The sequence below is a fragment of the Bufo bufo genome, chromosome 1 (assembly GCF_905171765.1).
Source record: "Bufo bufo chromosome 1, aBufBuf1.1, whole genome shotgun sequence".
In the NCBI taxonomy this organism is placed as follows: domain Eukaryota; kingdom Metazoa; phylum Chordata; class Amphibia; order Anura; family Bufonidae; genus Bufo; species Bufo bufo.
In genome coordinates this window covers 485,794,230-485,815,467 of record NC_053389.1, presented here as the reverse complement: position 1 = coordinate 485,815,467, position 21,238 = coordinate 485,794,230, and the positions used below count along the sequence as shown (strand labels likewise).

General features: G+C 40.8%; 1 protein-coding gene across 1 annotated transcript in view; it reads right to left on the bottom strand.

The window, feature by feature from the left end:
* The window catches only part of TRHDE (thyrotropin releasing hormone degrading enzyme), a 1,599,235-nt gene that overhangs the window by 396,193 nt on the left and 1,181,804 nt on the right, over nucleotides 1–21,238 (bottom strand). The window contains exon 10 of the mRNA XM_040410016.1: nucleotides 18,839–18,927. Coding sequence (XP_040265950.1) covers nucleotides 18,839–18,927 — 89 coding nt within the window. The remainder of the gene's footprint in view (nucleotides 1–18,838; nucleotides 18,928–21,238) is intronic.

Below are 21,238 nucleotides of genomic sequence, written 5' to 3'. Positions count from 1 at the left end.
TGCATAAAGAGGATGATGTGGTCAAAATACTCATTTGCCTAATAATTCTACACGCAGTGTATACTACTCAAATTTACTCACGCTTCGTGGTAACGAATCACATTTTTTCCTAAAATGTCTGCTGCTCATGTTAGGACATGGAGCAATGATCTCTGGGAAGAGGGATCACCCACGATGCCATTCATGCAGCCAATCAGCAGCCAGCCCCTGTGATGTCACAGTCCTATAAATACCCTCAGCCATTTTGAATTCTGCCATTTTCCAGTGTGCTTAGTGTAGGGAGAGACGTTTGCAGTATTAGAAAGTACTTTATTGTGCTGAAAAAAACGATTCACAAATTCAGGGAAAGCTTATTCATGGTGTAGGGAAAGCATAGGGAGGCATCATCCACGCTATAAAAGAAGAACAGGGTGCAATAGGAGAGGGTACAACCATGGTAATAGGAGAAATTCTATTACACCTTGCTGCACATATTGGGGATCCAAATTGCTATTATACTGCTGCTTTTAGGTTTGCACTAGATGATATCTCTGTCATTCCAGCAAACCTTGTTTGTTATTGGGGTGCAAGTGTTGTGTTGCAAAGTGTATTTATTGGGAATATACATACGTCATATTAACTATTCTGCGGTCCATTTAAATTGTTCTATAGTTTCTTTTGAGGTGTATTAGTGTAAAAAACAGGACATGTTATTTGCCGTTCTGCGGTGCAGTTACATTGTACTACACACTTTTTTGGGGGTGTTTTAATAGTCTAAAAAGTACATATTATTTGCTGTTCTGCAGTGCAGTTACATTGTACTCCAGCCTTTTTTGGGGTGTACGAATGTTTTATGAGACATGTTATCTAAACTAAATGCGTTAAGCAAGCACCTTTGATTGCTTTTCAAAGGCTTTTGTCTCAAGATAATGCAATGAGTTAAGAAATTTGAGTTAAGAGCTTGAGTGCTAACCCTGCTACATCTGTGTAGTGCAAAAAAGCAATACTGATAGATTACTGACCAAATGCTGACCAAGTGAAGGCAGATGTTCAACAGACAGGATACATTTTTTGGGGGGTTATTGTTCTGACGGATCAGAGGAAGGGCAAAATAACCAGTGACATCCACACAAACTTACTGCTGACACCCTCTCCACTCTGTCAGGGGGGCTCTGCTTGTATAAGCGTTTAAAGAACAGGTTCTCTAGACATCTATGTGGAATCAGCTGACAACGGTGTAAAAAGGAGTGTGCTTCTTCTTCACGCTAACATCGACCTATGAGGCTGAGTTCACACTTGAGTTAGTTGGTCAGTTTTGGCCCCATAACTGCCAAATAAGTGAAGTGTGCAGTGATTCTAAGAGCGACGCCTGTCATGTGCGTGTCATACTGACTCACAGTATTGTTTCACTACCACAGCATACTCCCTAGGAGTGCATCACCGGGCAGGAGCGTTCAACAGTAAGTACCAGCTGCTGCATTCTATTATACCATGCCCTGAAGCCACATGGGGGATATAAATAGGAGGCCACACTCACATTACCTCCTGACGAAGCTGAGGCGAAACGCGCGTCGGGGTCCTTTGCCTGTCCTGTGCCTGTTGTCTCTGCCCTCCACCATGTCTCAGGGTATGTTGTGATCTTCCATCTTATACTTTAGGTTGAGTCCTTTTGCTTACAGCTTTCTAGTTGGTCTGGTCTATGGGGTCTCATCCACTCTGAGTATCCCATATGGGAAATCTATTATACATATATTTTTTGTCCATGATTGCATTTGTGATATATTAGGATCCATGTGTCTTATCCTGCAGCTACACATCTAGGTGATGATTACAGATAATATTACCTTCTAGGGTATATATTATATATCCCCTTCTTTTCTGTTTTATCACCACATTGCGTATTCTATACATGCCCTACATGTGTTCCATCTTGTGGTGGGTTATAGAGACACCGGCCGGGGGACTGCGGCATCCGGAGTTTTTCTGCTGACTCTTTAAATTAATTTTTTTTTTATCCTTAATATTCTAATTATTATGTATTATCTACTATTATGAAATAAAATATATATTTTTAATATATTGGGCATCCATTTGTTGTTTGTTAAATGACACTTTAGGTTTATATAGTTGGTTTTCTTGTTTGCCCTCGACTATGATCTTATAGATGAGGCCTTTTTCTTGTTCGGTTCTAACCTGTGGCCAGCAGGCTGCCTGTATTTATAGTGGGGTCTGAGGGTCATGTGACGTGGCCAGCGTCACATGACAGACAGACAGACAAGTCGAGCACCGAGTGATCAGCTCGGCGCTCAAGGCAGACCTAGGAGCAGGGAGCCTCCCAGCTAGCAAAGCCGCCCTGGGAACGAGGCCAAACACAGATCCTTGCTCCCGAAGCTAAGCAGCAGGTCTTTTGGCGCCCCGTGACACAAAATTAATTGCAACTATGTTTATGTTCACTAATTTTACAAAAAAATAATCTTAGCTGGAATACAAAAATATTTATATTGCTTCAAAATCATATTTCACTATTTTCTAAATCATGCTACCAAGAGCATTATTTTTTGTGATAACCAACTTCAGCAAATGCTTGCTAGGATCAAAAGGTGAAAGGGTAATCTCATAATCAAAATAATAAAAAATTGGATGCCTCTTTCGAAGAGTTGAAATCTTGTAGTACATTTTTTTTATATAAAAAAATCTGTGGATTTCTTGTTAGTTTCAAATTCAGGATGCCAATTTTGCCAAGCAACCATGCTAACAAGTGAATCACTATACTGCCCAACGTTATAGATCACAATTATTATTTTTTTAAAAAGTAGAAAAAAACTAAGATAATTACAACTATGTTTATGTCCACTAATTTTACGAAAAAATATTATTAGCTAGAATTAAAAAAATCTTTATATTGCTTCTAAATCATTCTCTAGCTTATGTAAAAAAAAAATATATATATAAAAAATTGTAGATGTTGCTCCAGGGTATATAGGAAGAACCTAATCAAATTTGATATCTGTCTGAAAAACATATTTTTACACTTTTTGATGTTCCTGACAAAATAATTTTATTACTGAAATGGATATTTATGACACGACTTTTTATTATAAACCTCAGTATTTTGATGTAGTAAAAACAGAATGCCTTGGAAATCCCTCCTGAACAATATTAGGCATAAAGTTCAAATGTAATAATCTTAATACAATATAACTTTAGTACCATGTATATATTGGTAGCTCTGTTGTCCAGGCTGTGGATTTTTCCATACTGTCCAAATACAATATATTTTGTGCTCATTTTAATTTTATTTTCTAAAACCAAATTGTGTCTGTATGTCTATCTATCTATCTAATTTAATGCATTTTGTATTTAACCATCTTTCACTATTCCCTAAATCATGTTACCAAGAGCAGTATTTTTTGTGATAACCAACTTCAGCAAAATGCTTGCTCGGATCAAAAGGTGAAAGGGTAATCCCATAATCAAAATAATAAAAAAATTGGATGCCTCTTTCTAAGAGTTAAAATCCTGTAGTACATGTTGTTATATATTTGTAAAGACAATGAGGGACATTTTTCCAGACTGGCATTTCTGTAGGCTATTCTTGATCCCTACGCAGTAGAATTAGATATATCTAATTTATCAAGAGGCAGATGCTTCTTAATAAATCAGTCATATTTTTGGAAGTCTGTGCATCAGAAACTGAAGTCTATGCCAGCTACGGGCTGGCATTTACTTCAGCCATAACTTACACCATAATAACTTGCGGATTGAGCCAAGCCCTGACCCATTGCCACTAAGCCAGTCCGCTTTTCTCATCACTTTTCTAAGTGCACCAGAATTTGCGACTTGTTTATGCTATTGTGGTGTCAAGTAATTTGTCAATACCCTTTAGTTTATATTGTTACAGTATAAAGGCAGAACTATGATTATATTTTTAGAATATTTAAGAGATGTACACTGCTCAAAAAAATAAAGGGAACACAAAAATAACACATCCTAGATCTGAGTTAATTAAATATTCATCTGAAATACTTAGTTCTTTACATAGTTGAATGTGCTGACAACAAAATCACACAAAAATAAAAAAAATGGAAATCAAATTTTTCAACCCATGCAGGTCTGGATTTGGAGTCACACTCAAAATTAAAGTGGAAAAACACACTACAGGCTGATCCAACTTTGATGTAATGTCCTTAAAACAAGTCAAAATGAGGCTCAGTAGAGTGTGTGGCCTCCACGTGCCTGTATGACCTCCCTACAACGCCTGTGCATGCTCCTGACGGTCTCCTGAGGGATCTCCTCCCAGAGCTGGACTAAAGCATCTGCCAACTCCTGGACAGTCTGTGGTGCAACGTGACGTTGGTGGATAGAGCGAGACATGATGTCCCAGATGTGCTCAATTTGATTCAGGTCTGGGGAACGGGCGGGCCAGTCCATAGCATCAATGCCTTCGTCTTGCAGGAACTGCTGACACACTCCATCCACATGAGGTCTAGCATTGTCTTGCATTAGGAGGAACCCAGGGCCAACCGCACCAGCATATGGTCTCACAAGGGGTCTGAGGATCTCATCTTGGTACCTAATGGCAGTCAGGCTACCTCTGGCGAGCACATGGAGGGCTGTGCGGCCCTCCAAAGAAATGCCACCCCACACCATTACTGACCCAATGCCAAACCGGTCATGCTGGAGGATGTTGCAGGCAGCAGAACGTTCTCCACCGCGTCTCCAGACTCTGTCACGTCTGTCACATGTGCTCGGTGTGAACCTGCTTTCATCTGTGAAGAGCACAGGGCGCCAGTGGCGAATTTGCCAATCTTGGTGTTCTCTGGCAAATGCCAAACGTCCTGCACGGTGTTGGGCTGTAAGCACAATCCCCACCTGTGAACGTCGGGCCCTCATATCACCCTCATGGAGTCTGTTTCTGACCGTTTGAGCAGACATATGCACATTTGTGGCTTGCTGGTGGTCATTTTGCAGGGCTCTGGCAGTGCTCCTCCTGTTCCTCCTTGCACAAAGGCGGAGGTAGCGGTCCTGCTGCTCGGTTGTTGCCTTCCTACGGCCTCCTCCACGTCTCCTGATGTACTGGCCTGTCTCCTGGTAGCGCCTCCATGCTCTGGACACTACGCTGACAGACACAGCAAACCTTCTTGCCACAGCTCGCATTGATGTGCCATCCTGGATAAGCTGCACTACCTGAGCCACTTGTGTGGGTTGTAGACTCCGTCTCATGCTACCACTAGAGTGAAAGCACCGCCAGCATTCAAAAGTGACCAAAACATCAGCCAGGAAGCATAGGAACTGAGAAGTGGTCTGTGGTCACCACCTGCAGAACCACTCCTTTATTGGGGGTGTCTTGCTAATTGCCTATAGATTCCACCTGTTGTCTATCCCATTTGCACAACAGCATGTGAAATTGATTGTCACTCAGTGTTGCTTCCTAAGTGGACAGTTTGATTTCACAGAAGTGTGATTGACTTGGAGTTACATTGTGTTGTTTAAGTGTTCCCTTTATTTTTTTGAGCAGTGTATATAGGTCACCTCTAATATTTTACCTTACACAATAAGTAATTACAAAAACATAATAATAACTTTATTTTTAACAGATCTTACTTGTTATACTAAATATGTTTTATTGGCATATACCCAACTGTTATAAGTGCTCTCTACTAGGACTCCTATAAAGATTAGTTCCATGTAACTGAGCTGACATATGCTGTGTTCTTAGAATCAGCAGACAGTTCACTTAAACATGGAAACACATTTTTATGATAGTCCGATGCTAACTGTGTACAGTATATCATGACATATCATCCTTTCCAGCAGCGGTGTTGCTAGGTTAAAACATTAGGGGCCTGGGCCCCTGATGTTTTGTACCAGGCCCCGAATATCTTGCCTGCCTGCTAGATAGAACTGTATTGCTATCCTCAGAATGACAGTAAAATTGAATCTAATGCACTGGAAGAACTGAAGGACCTGTGATGGTATCAAAGGTAATGTGAACACTAAAATAGGCAGTGATTGAGAAGGACCTGCGATAATGTCAGCATCATGCGACCAGTGCAGGAGAGGACAGCAGTGAAGAGGAGAAGTCCTGGGTGAAGATGCTGTGCTGAGGTCTGTACATGAGGAGAGGTAATTGAAATCAGAGGAAGAGCAATGCTGGGTGTTGTGGTTATTTAACTGGGACTGTATGTTAGGGCTGAAGGGAGGGATGTTGTTTACATGGAACTGTGTGTTGGAGGTGGCTGGGGAGGGAGTCATGTTAATTATATGGGACTGTATGTTGATGGTGGCTGTAGGAGGAAGTGATGTTATTTACATGGGACTGGTGGAGGGAGTGGTGTTATTTACATGGGACTGTATGTTGATGGTGGCTGTGGGAGGGGGTGATGTTATTTCTTAGTGATTAGCGGCAGGGACTATATTCTAATTTGCAATATTTCACGAATATTTTGTAGAATATTCATCATATATTCGCAAATTTCGAGAATTCGAGATTATTTCATTGAATGCGAAAAATCAGCAACGTCACTTTGGCTACATTTTTCAACCTGGTATAAGTTTCTCAGACTGGGAAAAATGGTTGGCATGGCAAAACATTAGAAAAGCTTTCTATGCATATAGAGTCAAGTGGTCCAATATATTTGCGATTGCGCTAATCGGCAGTGATTAGAATATTTTGTCGCACTACGTGCAACTTCATATTTTGGCAGGTCTGAATACAGATTACTGATTGGTGCACTAAGTATTGTTGTGAACTTGACATTGCTTCCTTCTCATTGGCCCACAAGCAAGAAGCAGAAAGGAATCATGTGTTCAGATGGAAAAAAAATACTGAATATTCGATTTAACGAATATATAGCACTATATTCTAAATTCTCGAAGTGGCGATATTCAAGTGGCAATATTCACGATAAAAATTGCTATTTGAATATTCGTGCTCAACACTATTATTTACATGGGACTGAATGTTGGAGGGGGCTAGGGCAGAGTGATATCATTTACATGGGACTGTATGTTGAAGGCGGCTGTGGGAGGGGATTATGTTATTTACATGACACTGTCTGTTGTAGGAGGCTGTGGGAGGGAGTGATGTTATTTATATGGGACTAAATTTTACAGGTGTCTGAGGGAGTGAGTGATGTTATTTACATGGGATCGAATGTTGAGGGGGCAATGTTATTTATATGGGACTGTATGTTGAAGGTGGCTGGTGGGGGAATTTATGTTATTTACATGGGACTGAATGTTGAGGGGGTGATGTTTACATGGGATTGCATGTTGGAAGTGGATGGGGAGGGGCTGATATTATTTACTTGACTGTATGTTGAAGGTGGCTGGGGAGTAGGTGATGTTATTTACATGGGACTGTATATTGAAGGGGGCTGTAGATAGAGAGGGATGTTATTTACATGGGACTTATATTGGGGGGGGGCTGGATAGATGGTGTGATGTTATTTACATGGTTCCCAATAGTGGAGGGAGGAAAATAGTGCTATTTACATGGGACTATATATTGGAGAGGCTGAAGGGAGGGGAGTGATGTTATTTACATGGGACTGTATTTTGGAGGGGGCAGGAGAGATGGTGTGATGTTATTTACATGGAACTGTATGGTGGAGGATAGAATATGACTACAGAGGGCACTGGCAGGGGGAATTATTAATATTGGGGACACTTCAGGGTGACCATTATAACAGTAGGGGGCAGTATAAATACTGGGGGCACTTTAGGAATATTATAAATCCAGTGGACATTATAGGCGTTCTTATTACTACTGGGGGCTTTATAGTAGTGACTTATAGATCCGCCTTATTACTACTGAGGGGTCTGTAGATAGCTTTCTTACCACTGTACCACTGGGGGAACAATAGGGGTCCTTATTTCTACTGGGGGCTCTGTGAGGGTATTATTAATACTGGAGGGCTCTCTACTAATGGGGCACTCTTGGGGAGTGTTATCACTGTTGGGGGCACTGTAGGGGGAAGTATTACTAATGAAGGCATTCTAGAAGGGAATTACTAATGGTGGGACTATGAGGAGCACTATTACTATGGGGGGAATTTATATTTCTTCAGGATAGTGTTTGGGGGTGTTAGGGGGCACAGTGAGCAACAGGACAACACTGTGGAGACTCCAGGTTGGGGGATGATGATAGAAATGTGAGGAAGCTAAGATGTCTGTGTGTCACACTCTGCAGAGACGAGGCGTGGCTGAAAAAAGTTGTATGGAACAAATGAAGAAGATTATGACAGAGAAGATCTACATCGGAGGAGACATCACCTGGGATGTGACAGGTATGTGCTGCTGTATAGCAAGTACAGCAAAATGTGGTGTGAGGGAGGAGGGGGGTGATTTAAAGAACTGGGACATATTCATTGGGGGTTGGGCACCGCATCTTTTGAGACCTTAGCAACGCCCCTGCTTTCCAATAATCACAAAACAGATCAGTATGCAATATTTTATTTACTATATTAAAAAAAGACTGTATATAACATAAAAAACATACAAGATACAAAATAAACTATAAATCTTTCACCAGTTGCTCCCCAAAAAAACTGATTGAAGCAGGGGTGTTATATACAAATAATATACTTTCTATATAGTGCATTTGGGTAGTGCAGCATTTGTTTGCAGTTTTACTGTGTTACCGCAGCTACACAGAGTGACAAATGCTATTGGAACAAATAATTTTTACTGGTGTAATATACAAGTTGCCCCCACAAAAAAAATGATTTAAGAAGAGGTATGATATACCAATAATATACTTTCTATATAGTGCATTTAGGTAGTGCAGCATTTGTTTGCAGTTTTGCTGCATTACCGCAGCTACACAGAGTGACAAACGCTACTGGAACAAATAATTTCTACTGGTATGGTATACCAGTAGCCCCCCACCATAAAAAAAATGATTGAAACAGGGGTGTTATATATCAATAATGCGCTTTCTATATAGTGCATTTGGGTAGTGCAGCATTTTTTTTGCGGTTTTTCAGCGTTTCCGCAGCTACACAGAGTGACAAACGCAGCTGGAGCAAAAAATTTCTACAGGTGTCATATACAAGTTGCCCCCCAAAATAACTGATTGAAGCAAAGGTGTGATATACTGTACCAATAATATACTTTCTATATAGTGCATTTAGGTAGTGCAGCATTTGTTTGTGGTTTTGCTGCGTTACCGCAGCTACACAGAGTGACAAACGCTGTTGGAACCAAAAATTTCTACTAGTGCGATATACCAGTTGCCCCCCAAAAAACTGATTGAAGCAGGGGTGTTATATACAAATAATATACTTTCTATATAGTGCATTTAGGTAGTGAAGCATTTGTTTCCGGTTTTGCTGCCTTACCGTAGCTACACAGACTGACAAACGTTGTTGGAAATAATTTCTACTGGTGTGATATACCAGTTGCCCCCCAAAAAAAAATTATGGAAGCAGGGGTGTAATATACCAATAATATACTTTCTATGTAGTGCATTTGGGTAGTGCAGCATTTGTTTGCGATTTTGCTGCTTTTCCGCAGCTACAGAGTGACAAACGCTATTGGAACAAATAATTTCAACTGTTGTGATATACCAGTTGCCCCTAAAAAAAACTGTTTTAAACAGGGGTGTTAAATACCAATAATAAACGTTATATATTGTGCATTTAGGTAGTGCAGCATTTGTTTGCGGTTTTGCTGTGCTCCTGGAAGAAGTCCCTTGTCCTGCGGGCATTGTATACTGTAGCGTTGTCCTGTTGAAAAACCCAGTAGTTACCACACAGACGAGGGCCCTCAGTCATGAGGAATGCTCTCTGCAACATCTGGACATAGCCATCGGCCGTTTGACGCCCTGCACTTCCTGAAGCTCCATTGTTCCACTGAAGGAAAAAGCACCCCAGACCATTATGGCGCCCCCTCCACTGTGGCGCGTAGAAAACATCTCAGGTGGGATCTGCTTGTCATACCAGTAACGTTGGAAACCATCAGGACGATCAAGGTTAAATTTTTTCTTATCAGAGAATAAAACTTTCTTCCACCTTTGAATGTCCCATGTTTGGTGCTCTCTTGCAAAGTCCAAACAAGCAGTTCTGTGGCGTTCAAGGAGACGAGGTCTTTGAAGAAGTTTTTTGTTTTTGAAGCCCTTCAGTCTCAGATGAAGTCTGATGGTTATGGGGCTGCAGTCAGCACCAGTAAGGGCCTTAATTTGGGTCGAGGATCATCCAGTGTCTTGACGGACAGCCAATTGGATCCTCCAGCTCAGTGCTGATGAAATTTTTTTGGGTCTTCCACTTGACTTTTTTGTTCCATAACCTTCAGGATCATTTAAGAAATTCCAAATGACTGTCTTACTGCTTCCCACCTCAGCAGCGATGGCGTGCTGTGAGAGACCCTGCTTATGCAGTTCAACAACCCGACCACGTTTAAAAAGGGAGAGTTTTTTTGCCTTTGCCATCACAACGTGTGACTACCTGACAGAAAATGACAATGAATCCACATCTTTGCACAGATTTGGCCTTTTAAAGGCATGTGGTCCTAAAATTTGGATCAGCTGAAAAATAGCCTGTTTCAGTTTAATCGTTATTTTCAATTAATTGAATGCTCAAAATTTTTTTTGTCTCACTCTCATTTCTTCTTGTTGCATGTTGAAGATCTACTTGGAACCTTGTTAAGATCCAACAATGTAAAATATTATTTTTTGCCATTTTTCAAGTGGTCTTAAACTTTTGATCAGGACTGTACTTACTTGTTCTTTTCTGTAAGCTGAATGCATACTTTTTGGGGACTGTAGTCCACTGGCCTGCTGTAATATTAATATCCAATGACATTGCATTCTACCTCCAGCCACTTACTTATTTGTTATTTTCTGTACGCTGAATGAATAATTTTTGGGGCCTGTAGTCCACTGGCCTGCTATAAAATTGATATCCAATGACCGTGTAATCTACCTCCAGCCACATGCTTACTTGTTCTTTTCTGTACGCTGAATGCATAATTTCTGGGGCCTGTAGTACACCTACCTCCAGCCACATAGAAACATAGAAACATAGAATGTGTCTGCAGATAAGAACCATTTGGCCCATCTAGTCTGCCCAATATACTGAATACTATGAATAGTCCTTGGCCTTGGCCACATCTTATATGAAGGATGGCCTTATGCCTATTCCATGCATGCTTAAACTCCTTTACTGTATTTGCAGCTACCACTTCTGCAGAAAGGCTATTCCATGCATCCACTACTCTCTCAGTAAAGTAATACTTCCTGATATTACTTTTAAACCTTTGTCCCTCTAATTTAAAACTATGTCCTCTTGTAGCAGTTTTTCTTCTTTTAAATATTCTGTCCTCTTTTACCTTGTTGATTCCCTTTATGTATTTATTTTCTATCATACATATATTCTTTTTTGTACGCTTAATGCATCATTTTTGGGTCTTTTAGTCCACTGGCCTGCTATATCAAATGACTGTGTAATCTACCTCCAGCCACATACTTACTTGTTCTTTTCTGTACGGTGAATGAATATTTGTTGGGGCCTCGGAGGAATTCAACACCAGTGACGACCACGTGTTATCAAATTTGAACTATTATCATTCGGGGTTTTTCAAGAGGGGGGATTTCGTTAGCCATGTTTTTAATCCAATTTTATATTTTTAGTTCTTTTAAACATATGTATTTGACCTGAATTTGTACTGGCCTGCAGTAAATTGTTATCTATTGACCGCATAATGAACCTCGAGCCACATATTCAGAATTTCTTTTATGTCAGGTGAATGCCTAATTTTTAAGGCCAGTACTCCCGTGGCCTAAAATAATTTTTTTCTAGGCTCCGACAGGGCACATTTCAGAGAATTTCGCTTTAAGAACCATAATGTCCCCTGATTAAGACACATATGTTTTGTTGGAATTTTTGTCACTGCAAATAGGAGCTGAAGGTTTTTTAGGTTCGCCTGCCATTAAAGTGAATGGGGCCCGCCGTGAACTTGCGTTCGCGAACCGTCCTGGCCGATGTTCGTCCTTCTCTTCTCCTGAACACATATTAATGAATTGCAACTGTTATCATTCCCCTTCCAATAAGGGTGTATTCTTACACACACTAACACTGTTAGCACTGACTGAACAGGAGCATGTTAAAAAATAAATAAAACACCCTATTAAAAGTGTAATGGTAACCTCCAGGTTTCAATATATAACAGGAATAACAGAGGGTCGGCACAAAAAAATAGCTCTCATAAAACAATATTTTACTAAAATGGGTATGCCAGCCTGACAGCTTCATATTAAAATCAAACATCTTATCATTCTTCTTAAATAACTTATTAAAGTCATGCACTCATGAATAATGTGTGCACTTGGCAAAAATATTTGTCCCATAAATTAATAATTTAATGCTAGTGTAGTTGAGCCAAAATGAAATGTATGTAATGGAAAATATGCAAAAAAATGTAATTATACATCGTGCAGAGGTTTTCTTATTTATTTTTCAACCAAATAAGTGGCATATTGTCATTTTAAAACATTGTCAATTTTCTTGTATATTTCCATGTTGTTTCCATTTAAAAGTCTCTTTACCCCCATTACCTAGGTTTACAGTATATATAGAGATTTAAAAAAGTTTGTTAAACAAAGTTTGTTCGTTTTTCTCATTTATTGGGTAATCTGTGGCACCATTACACAGTCAGATTATTGCTAACGAGTGTTCATACAAGCATCAAGTGGTCTAAATGTTTTTTTTTGTTTCCATTCAACCTTTAGGCTAGTTTCACAATAGCAGTAAATACTTCCGAGTAACAGCCTGCTTGAAGACATCCTATCCGGCATAGCCAGATACTTCCTGACCCCGCCAGAGCCCATTGACTATAATGGGACTCGATGGTGATCCAGCCTATTTGTCCAGCTGAATTCCTGCACTAATTACGGAAAAACCCCACTGAATCCCATAATAGTCAATGGAGCCTGACGGTGCTCCGGCCTTTTTCCACTATGCCGGATATGATGTCTTCAGATATAATTTATCGCTAGTGTGAAACCAGTCTTACATTTCTACATTATAGAGATGGACCTTTTTATTGTACGGATGAAAACACAGTAACTGCTTGCCAAGAGCTATATCAGTGAGTATTCTTGTGATCAGCTCACTGTCAGAGTACTGTACATGTGAAATAGCAATTGCATATTACAGTTATTTGTAGAAGCTAGAGACTTGAGTGGAGAAATTGCAGATTAAGTTCAAAGTGGATAAATGTAAGGTTATGCACTTGGGCCATGAAAATAAATTACCGTATTTTTCGCCCTATAAGACGAACCGGCCCATAAGACGCACCTAGGTTTTTATGGAGGAAAATAAGAAAAAAAATTTTTAACCAAAAGGTGTGCTGTGTGTTTGGTGTGTTTGGAACTAATGGTGGTCTATGGATGGCACTATTACTGGAGATCTGTGGATGACGGACACTGTTATGGGGGGATCTGTGGATGACGGACACTGTTATGGGGGGATCTGTGGATGACGGACACTATTATGGGGGGTGCAAGAAGTAGTGTAGAGGCAGCACTATACGGTATCCAGATAATGCGTCTATATCAATGCAACAGCCTAGCCGTAGGCCCTTGATCCATCAGGCCATGAAATACACATATAGAAAAGAAGATGGCTTCGGCAGCATTCCGCAATATCAAAACGATCCTTTATTCGTACCTCCAGACACAATTGGCAACGTTTCGACTGTACACCAGTCTTTGTCAAGCCTAATGACATACATTCTGGTAGGCATATATATACCCCCCACATAAAAGACACACCCCGTTACATCATCAGTACAAATCACTGCACAATAGTATACACATGTTGATATTACAACTCACAGTTAATGATATGTCCACCCCGCTCGTGTTGTTCGCCTCGGCGTTCCAATATCTGTAATGCGCAGCCGCATCTCAATGTATTTGCATATCGGAAGTGTCATACGTTGCCATGACTCCCGGCGGCGCACGTGTCTCCAGCCAATGTGCTGCAGGACGCACTCACTGACGTCACAGCTTGTGCGTCCACCCCATGACCCACACTCAAGTGCGCACAACAGTGCGTCAATAGCGTTAGTCACGTGGGGTACGCAGCCAATGAAGACCCGGCGCGAACATCGGCGCCATGGCAACGATGACGCCACGGTCACCACTACTTATTACATGTGTGATCTGTATCTAAAGTGGCCGGGTCTATATATTACAGAACCTCCGCTCACAACGATAATCACATGACTATAGAGGGAAATTAATCCTGACCCCACATATACACGCACATAACAGCTAATGGAAAAATACATAACCTCATAAGTGTGGTGCACAATAACCACACATAACCATCATCTGGATGGTGTATCCCATATATACATCACATATGGACCATCAACATGGTTCTTTGACATATAGACTAAAGACTGTTGCACCAGGGATGTGCCACATATATATTTAAAAACATGATGTCACTATACTGAGAGGACAAAACAGTGACAATCATCAATCGATGGATGCGACATTAAACTCTAAATTCAGGCCAAAAGGTTGGAGGGACCTGAGGGTATGGATCCATTTAAGTTCCTTCTTCCTCAGGATTCCCTTCCTGTCCCCACCCCTTCTCAAGTATCCTACACTGTCAATAACTCGAAATCTCAATTGATTAATGGAATGTTTACAGTCAATGAAGTGTTTTGCAACCGGTTTGTCAAGTGCACCTGTTCTAATTGTGCTTTTGTGTTTGTTAATTCTTTCCCTCAATTCCATCGTGGTCTCCCCCACATAGATCAAACTGCATGGGCACTGTATCATGTAAACCACATCCGTGGATTTACATGTAAAATGACCTTTGATCTTAAACCGTTTACCACTGTAGGGATGTGTAAAACCATCACCTTTCATGATGCCACCGCAGTTGCAACATGAAAGGCAAGGGAAATTACCATTCCTCAGTGGTGCTAGCCTTTTCTGTCTTTCGATGTCCTTCCCCCCTATATCCGCCTTCACCAATCTATCGCGTAGGTTAGGGCTCCGTTTGTATGCCATCATTGGGGGAACTGAAAATTCAGTGACTGCAGGCAATCCTTTCTGTAGGATCCGCCATTCCTGTCGTAGGATGTTGGCTATATTGCCGCTATCACCCCCATAGATGGATACAAATGGAATGCGGGGGGTCTCCTGTTTTTGGGATTTCCTTACCAGAGTGGCACTACGTTCCATGGATGTAATCCTATGCTTGGTACGGTTGATCAATTTGATGGGATATCCTCTCCTGCTGAACTTATTACACATCTCATCTACCCTAATACCAAAGAGGGTGTCATCCGATACGATACGACGTACCCTAAGTAGCTGACTCCACGGGAGGGAGCTCACCATGTTCTGAGGGTGACTACTGTCATACATTAACAAGGTATTCCTGTCTGTAGGTTTTTGGAAGAGATCAGTACAGATCCTTCCATTGTGCACCTGAATTCGGACGTCAAGGAACTGCAGCTCACGGGCAGAATGCATCACGGTGAACTGCAGGTCCCGGACCCCAGAATTCAGGTGCGCATGAAACTCATCCAGTTCAGGCACGGTGCCAGTCCAAATCAAGAAAATGTCGTCGATGTAGCGCCACCAGCACAGGACTCTCTTGACACCCTCTTTGGTATTAGGGTAGATGAGATGTGTAATAAGTTCAGCAGGAGAGGATATCCCATCAAATTGATCAACCGTACCAAGCATAGGATTACATCCATGGAACGTAGTGCCACTCTGGTAAGGAAATCCCAAAAACAGGAGACCCCCCGCATTCCATTTGTATCCATCTATGGGGGTGATAGCGGCAATATAGCCAACATCCTACGACAGGAATGGCGGATCCTACAGAAAGGATTGCCTGCAGTCACTGAATTTTCAGTTCCCCCAATGATGGCATACAAACGGAGCCCTAACCTACGCGATAGATTGGTGAAGGCGGATATAGGGGGGAAGGACATCGAAAGACAGAAAAGGCTAGCACCACTGAGGAATGGTAATTTCCCTTGCCTTTCATGTTGCAACTGCGGTGGCATCATGAAAGGTGATGGTTTTACACATCCCTACAGTGGTAAACGGTTTAAGATCAAAGGTCATTTTACATGTAAATCCACGGATGTGGTTTACATGATACAGTGCCCATGCAGTTTGATCTATGTGGGGGAGACCACGATGGAATTGAGGGAAAGAATTAACAAACACAAAAGCACAATTAGAACAGGTGCACTTGACAAACCGGTTGCAAAACACTTCATTGACTGTAAACATTCCATTAATCAATTGAGATTTCGAGTTATTGACAGTGTAGGATACTTGAGAAGGGGTGGGGACAGGAAGGGAATCCTGAGGAAGAAGGAACTTAAATGGATCCATACCCTCAGGTCCCTCCAACCTTTTGGCCTGAATTTAGAGTTTAATGTCGCATCCATCGATTGATGATTGTCACTGTTTTGTCCTCTCAGTATAGTGACATCATGTTTTTAAATATATATGTGGCACATCCCTGGTGCAACAGTCTTTAGTCTATATGTCAAAGAACCATGTTGATGGTCCATATGTGATGTATATATGGGATACACCATCCAGATGATGGTTATGTGTGGTTATTGTGCACCACACTTATGAGGTTATGTATTTTTCCATTAGCTGTTATGTGCGTGTATATGTGGGGTCAGGATTAATTTCCCTCTATAGTCATGTGATTATCGTTGTGAGCGGAGGTTCTGTAATATATAGACCCGGCCACTTTAGATACAGATCACACATGTAATAAGTAGTGGTGACCGTGGCGTCATCGTTGCCATGGCGCCGATGTTCGCGCCGGGTCTTCATTGGCTGCGTACCCCACGTGACTAACGCTATTGACGCACTGTTGTGCGCACTTGAGTGTGGGTCATGGGGTGGACGCACAAGCTGTGACGTCAGTGAGTGCGTCCTGCAGCACATTGGCTGGAGACACGTGCGCCGCCGGGAGTCATGGCAACGTATGACACTTCCGATATGCAAATACATTGAGATGCGGCTGCGCATTACAGATATTGGAACGCCGAGGCGAACAACACGAGCGGGGTGGACATATCATTAACTGTGAGTTGTAATATCAACATGTGTATACTATTGTGCAGTGATTTGTACTGATGATGTAACGGGGTGTGTCTTTTATGTGGGGGGTATATATATGCCTACCAGAATGTATGTCATTAGGCTTGACAAAGACTGGTGTACAGTCGAAACGTTGCCAATTGTGTCTGGAGGTACGAATAAAGGATCGTTTTGATATTGCGGAATGCTGCCGAAGCCATCTTCTTTTCTATATGACTATTATGGGGGGATCTGTGGCTTGCACTGTTACAGGGGGATCTGTGGATGGCACTGTTAAAGGGGGGATCTGTGGATGGCACTGTTACAGGGGGGATCTGTGGATGGCACTGTTACAGGGGATCTGTGGATGGCACTGTTACAGGGGGATCTTTGGATGGCACTGTTATATATGTGCCATCCACAGACCCCCCCCCACCCCATAACAGTGCCATCCACAGACCCCCCAGCCCATAACTGTGCCATCCACAGATGTCCCCCATAAAAATGTCATCCACAGATCCCCGCCTCCCCCGCCGCTCCGGTATACTAATATAAGATGTCTTATTCAATTAATAGTTATTAAACATGCCCCCTCACTCCTAATAGTACCTTACATCCTAACAGCTTCTGTACAATGCCGGCAGGCAGGCCGGGCGGCCGGCGCGTCCCTCACTGACGTCACTTGCCTGCGCTGCCTGCTTCATTCATAAAGTAGGCGGCGCAGGCACGTGACATCAGGGAGTTACGCTGCCACCCGCCTGGCCTGCCTGCATTCTACAGAAGCGGTTAGGATGTACGGTACTATTAGGAGTTGGGGGGCATGTTTAATAACTATTAATTGAATAAGACATCTTATATTATTATACTGGAGCGGCGGGGCTAAAGTACACTGCCCCGCCGCTATTGCCGGCCCCCAGCTCCTCCTCCCAGTCCCTCCCCGAGTCCCCGCTCGCTCGTACATTTTGGGGGGAGAAAAAGTGCGTCTTATGGGGCGAAAAATACGGTATGTTATGCATTAAAAAATAAATGCTGCATAATAACATTAGAAACCAGTGTCAGACAGCTGCTGTCAATGCAAGTAAAATCATAGGATGCATAAAAGAAGGCATATTAGCACATATGCAGAACATATTATAATTTCACCTCCATGAGTATCACTAGCAAGACCACACATGGAATACTGTATATTGTTTTGGGCACCTGTGTATAAGAAGGACATCATTAAGCTAGAGCGGGTGCACAGGAGAGGGATTAAGGACATTAAGTGAGTGACTAGTTTAAATTTTTGGAGTTTCTAAGGAATGAAAGTTTTCAAAGAATGCAAGCACTGTATATCTTCTATTATACCAGAAATTTATCCCAACACTACTGAATGTTGGTCTTAATAAAGATTGCAAAATGGATGAGTCTGAATGATGAGTATGAACTGCTCATTTTACCAGTATGACTATAGGTTGGACTTCATAGACAAATGTCTTCTGTACCTTAACTTCTTTAAAAATCATAAACTGTTGAGTGGGAAAAATGCATATTATTTTGAAGATGGCACATGCACAACACAATTCCAGGGACTGTTTGAAAATGCAAATAGTATATCATCTCAACTGTGTAGTTTTAATAAAGTTATTTGAACAGTTCCTTGAAGGTTTATGATCACCCAAAGTAATTTCTGTATTTTTCAAGAGAATAGTGACTTAATTTTAAAATTATTAGAGAAAAGAATAGCAACTTATATGTTCTGTATCTACAGGCTATGAGATATGCCCTTACCTGATTTGTTAGACACCCATAAGATTGTCTGGGGGGAGAGGTGGCTACTATTTCCTACTGCAATAGTTAATGGAATCTGCCAAAGGTAACTGCAAAATAAAGAAACATATATAAGAAATCATCAGCTTATCCCTACAGGGACGTGAAAATTGAAAAGCAAAGTACAAATATGATTTATGTTAGGTGAGAAATTATACCTATAAACTCTAGGTATTCCTCCTGCAATAATACATCACTTTAAATTACTCTTTGGTGAATGAATGTTCCATTTTCCTTTCACGACCTAGGCAAAGTAGCTCTTTATTCAAACAGAACAGATACGGTAGCTATGACTATGGTGCCACCAGATTTAAGGTAGCAATCCTGTAAGTCAATGTTCAACCTTTTCAGCAGGCCTGAACACATAACTTAGTATTGTAGCTAAGTCAGTGCCTCATCTGTAGGCAACTGTTTTGAGGTGATTGCCCCTTATAAGGGCACAGAAGAGAGACCTGGCTTAACTAGACAAAACACCTTTCTGAGAAGCCTGACATTGTCTGTTATTTACTAGCAGGGGAACCAGAATATATTAGAATTACTGCTGGATTCTTAGATTGTGAAAACAAGTCACTTGTTTTAAAAATGATTATTATTTGTACTTCCGAGATTAATAGTATTTATACAAAAATAATTAAGCAGTCTTGGTCAATTATTCTGCAATATTGTACAATTAAGGCCCCCAAAACTAGCACTACACGCTCATGTGTAGCTGATTAAATCAAGAACACATGGTACAAGCATATTTAGTAAAACAGTGTCAGCTCTAGGCAAATAACTCATTTATTTTTTTCTAGTAGTTAATGTCCAACCTCTACTATCCAACAGTTTACAAGACAGTCTATGGTATCCAGTTTTTAGGGACAACGCATGGTGCCACACACTTGTCCACAGGATGTGTGTGGTACTGCAGCTCAACCCCATTCACTTCAGGGGAGATGAGTTATAATGCCAGACACAAACCATGGACAAGTGTGGTGCGTCTTCTGGAAGAAAGCTGCCACCATGTTTTTCCTGGACAACCCTTATAAATATGTGTCAATGTGTGGAAGTGATGTAAACTGGGATGATAAAAGATATAGACAAGATATAGAAAGTGAAAAGCCCTATTTAAGGCTTATAATTCTTGCAATAGAATTTACACAATAAAATTCTATCAATTATTGTCAATCAATGGCACAATTAATGCATTATAAATACTTATGTTGATTGAAATAGAGATAATGCCTTAGAATCAAGACTGTTGCTGAACCTTTTAATTTTTGATCTATATTTTAATAACATGATAATATATTACAACACATTGTACAATGACAGTGATTTCAGTCATTTAGACCTTTTTATCAATTAACATTAACTGTATTAGACTTTCAAAGTAGGTGAAATGAGTGATAGTTACTTTTGCCTGAAGTTCTTGACCTTTAAGTTGATCTAAAGTTATCACCTCTGGGGGATATTACTAAGAAATTAAAGTTTCCTATGTGATATAATTTGTCACCTTTAATAAGTAGCATAAGTGTCAATTAATGATGGCAATAATAAATATGCAACATTTTAGTGAATCATAACCCACTAGCAAAGTATGTGACAGAATGATCTTTCTATCCTCCTGCACTTCTGTACTTGATATAAAAAGTTGTACAGCCCATACATTTTGGATAAATAAGAAACACTTTAAGTATATTTACACATTGGTTTAACATGATGGGTTATGGAAACCTTAGAATCATATAAAATATGGAAAAGTATAAATTGAGTTAACAGAAAATCCATAATAAATATTATACACATAATTTTAGTAGTTGATATATACAGTCCTGATCAAAAGTTTAAGACCACTTGAAAAATGGCAAAAAATCATATTTAGCATGGCTGGATCTTAACAAGGTTACAAGTAGAGCTTCAACATGCAACAAGAAGAAATGGGAATGAGACAAAACATTTTTAAAGCATTCAATTTAATGAAAGCAACAAATAAACTGAAACAGGCTATTTTTCAGCTGATCAAAAGTTTAGGACCACATGCCTTTAAAAGGCCAAATCTGTGCAAACAAGTGGATTCATTGTCATTTTCTGTCAGGTAGTCACACGTTGTGATGGCAAAGGCAAAAAAAAACTCTCCCTTTTTGAACGTGGTCGGGTTGTTGAACTGCATAAGCAGGGTCTCTCACAGCGCGCCATCGCTGCTGAGGTGGGACGCAGTAAGACAGTCATTTGGAATTTCTTAAATTCTTAAATAATCCTGAGGGTTATGGAACAAAAAAGTCAAGTGGAAGACCCAAAAAATCAGCAATGAGCCGGAGGATCCAATTGGCTGTCCGTCAAGACACTGGACGATCCTCGACCCAAATTAAGGCCCTTACT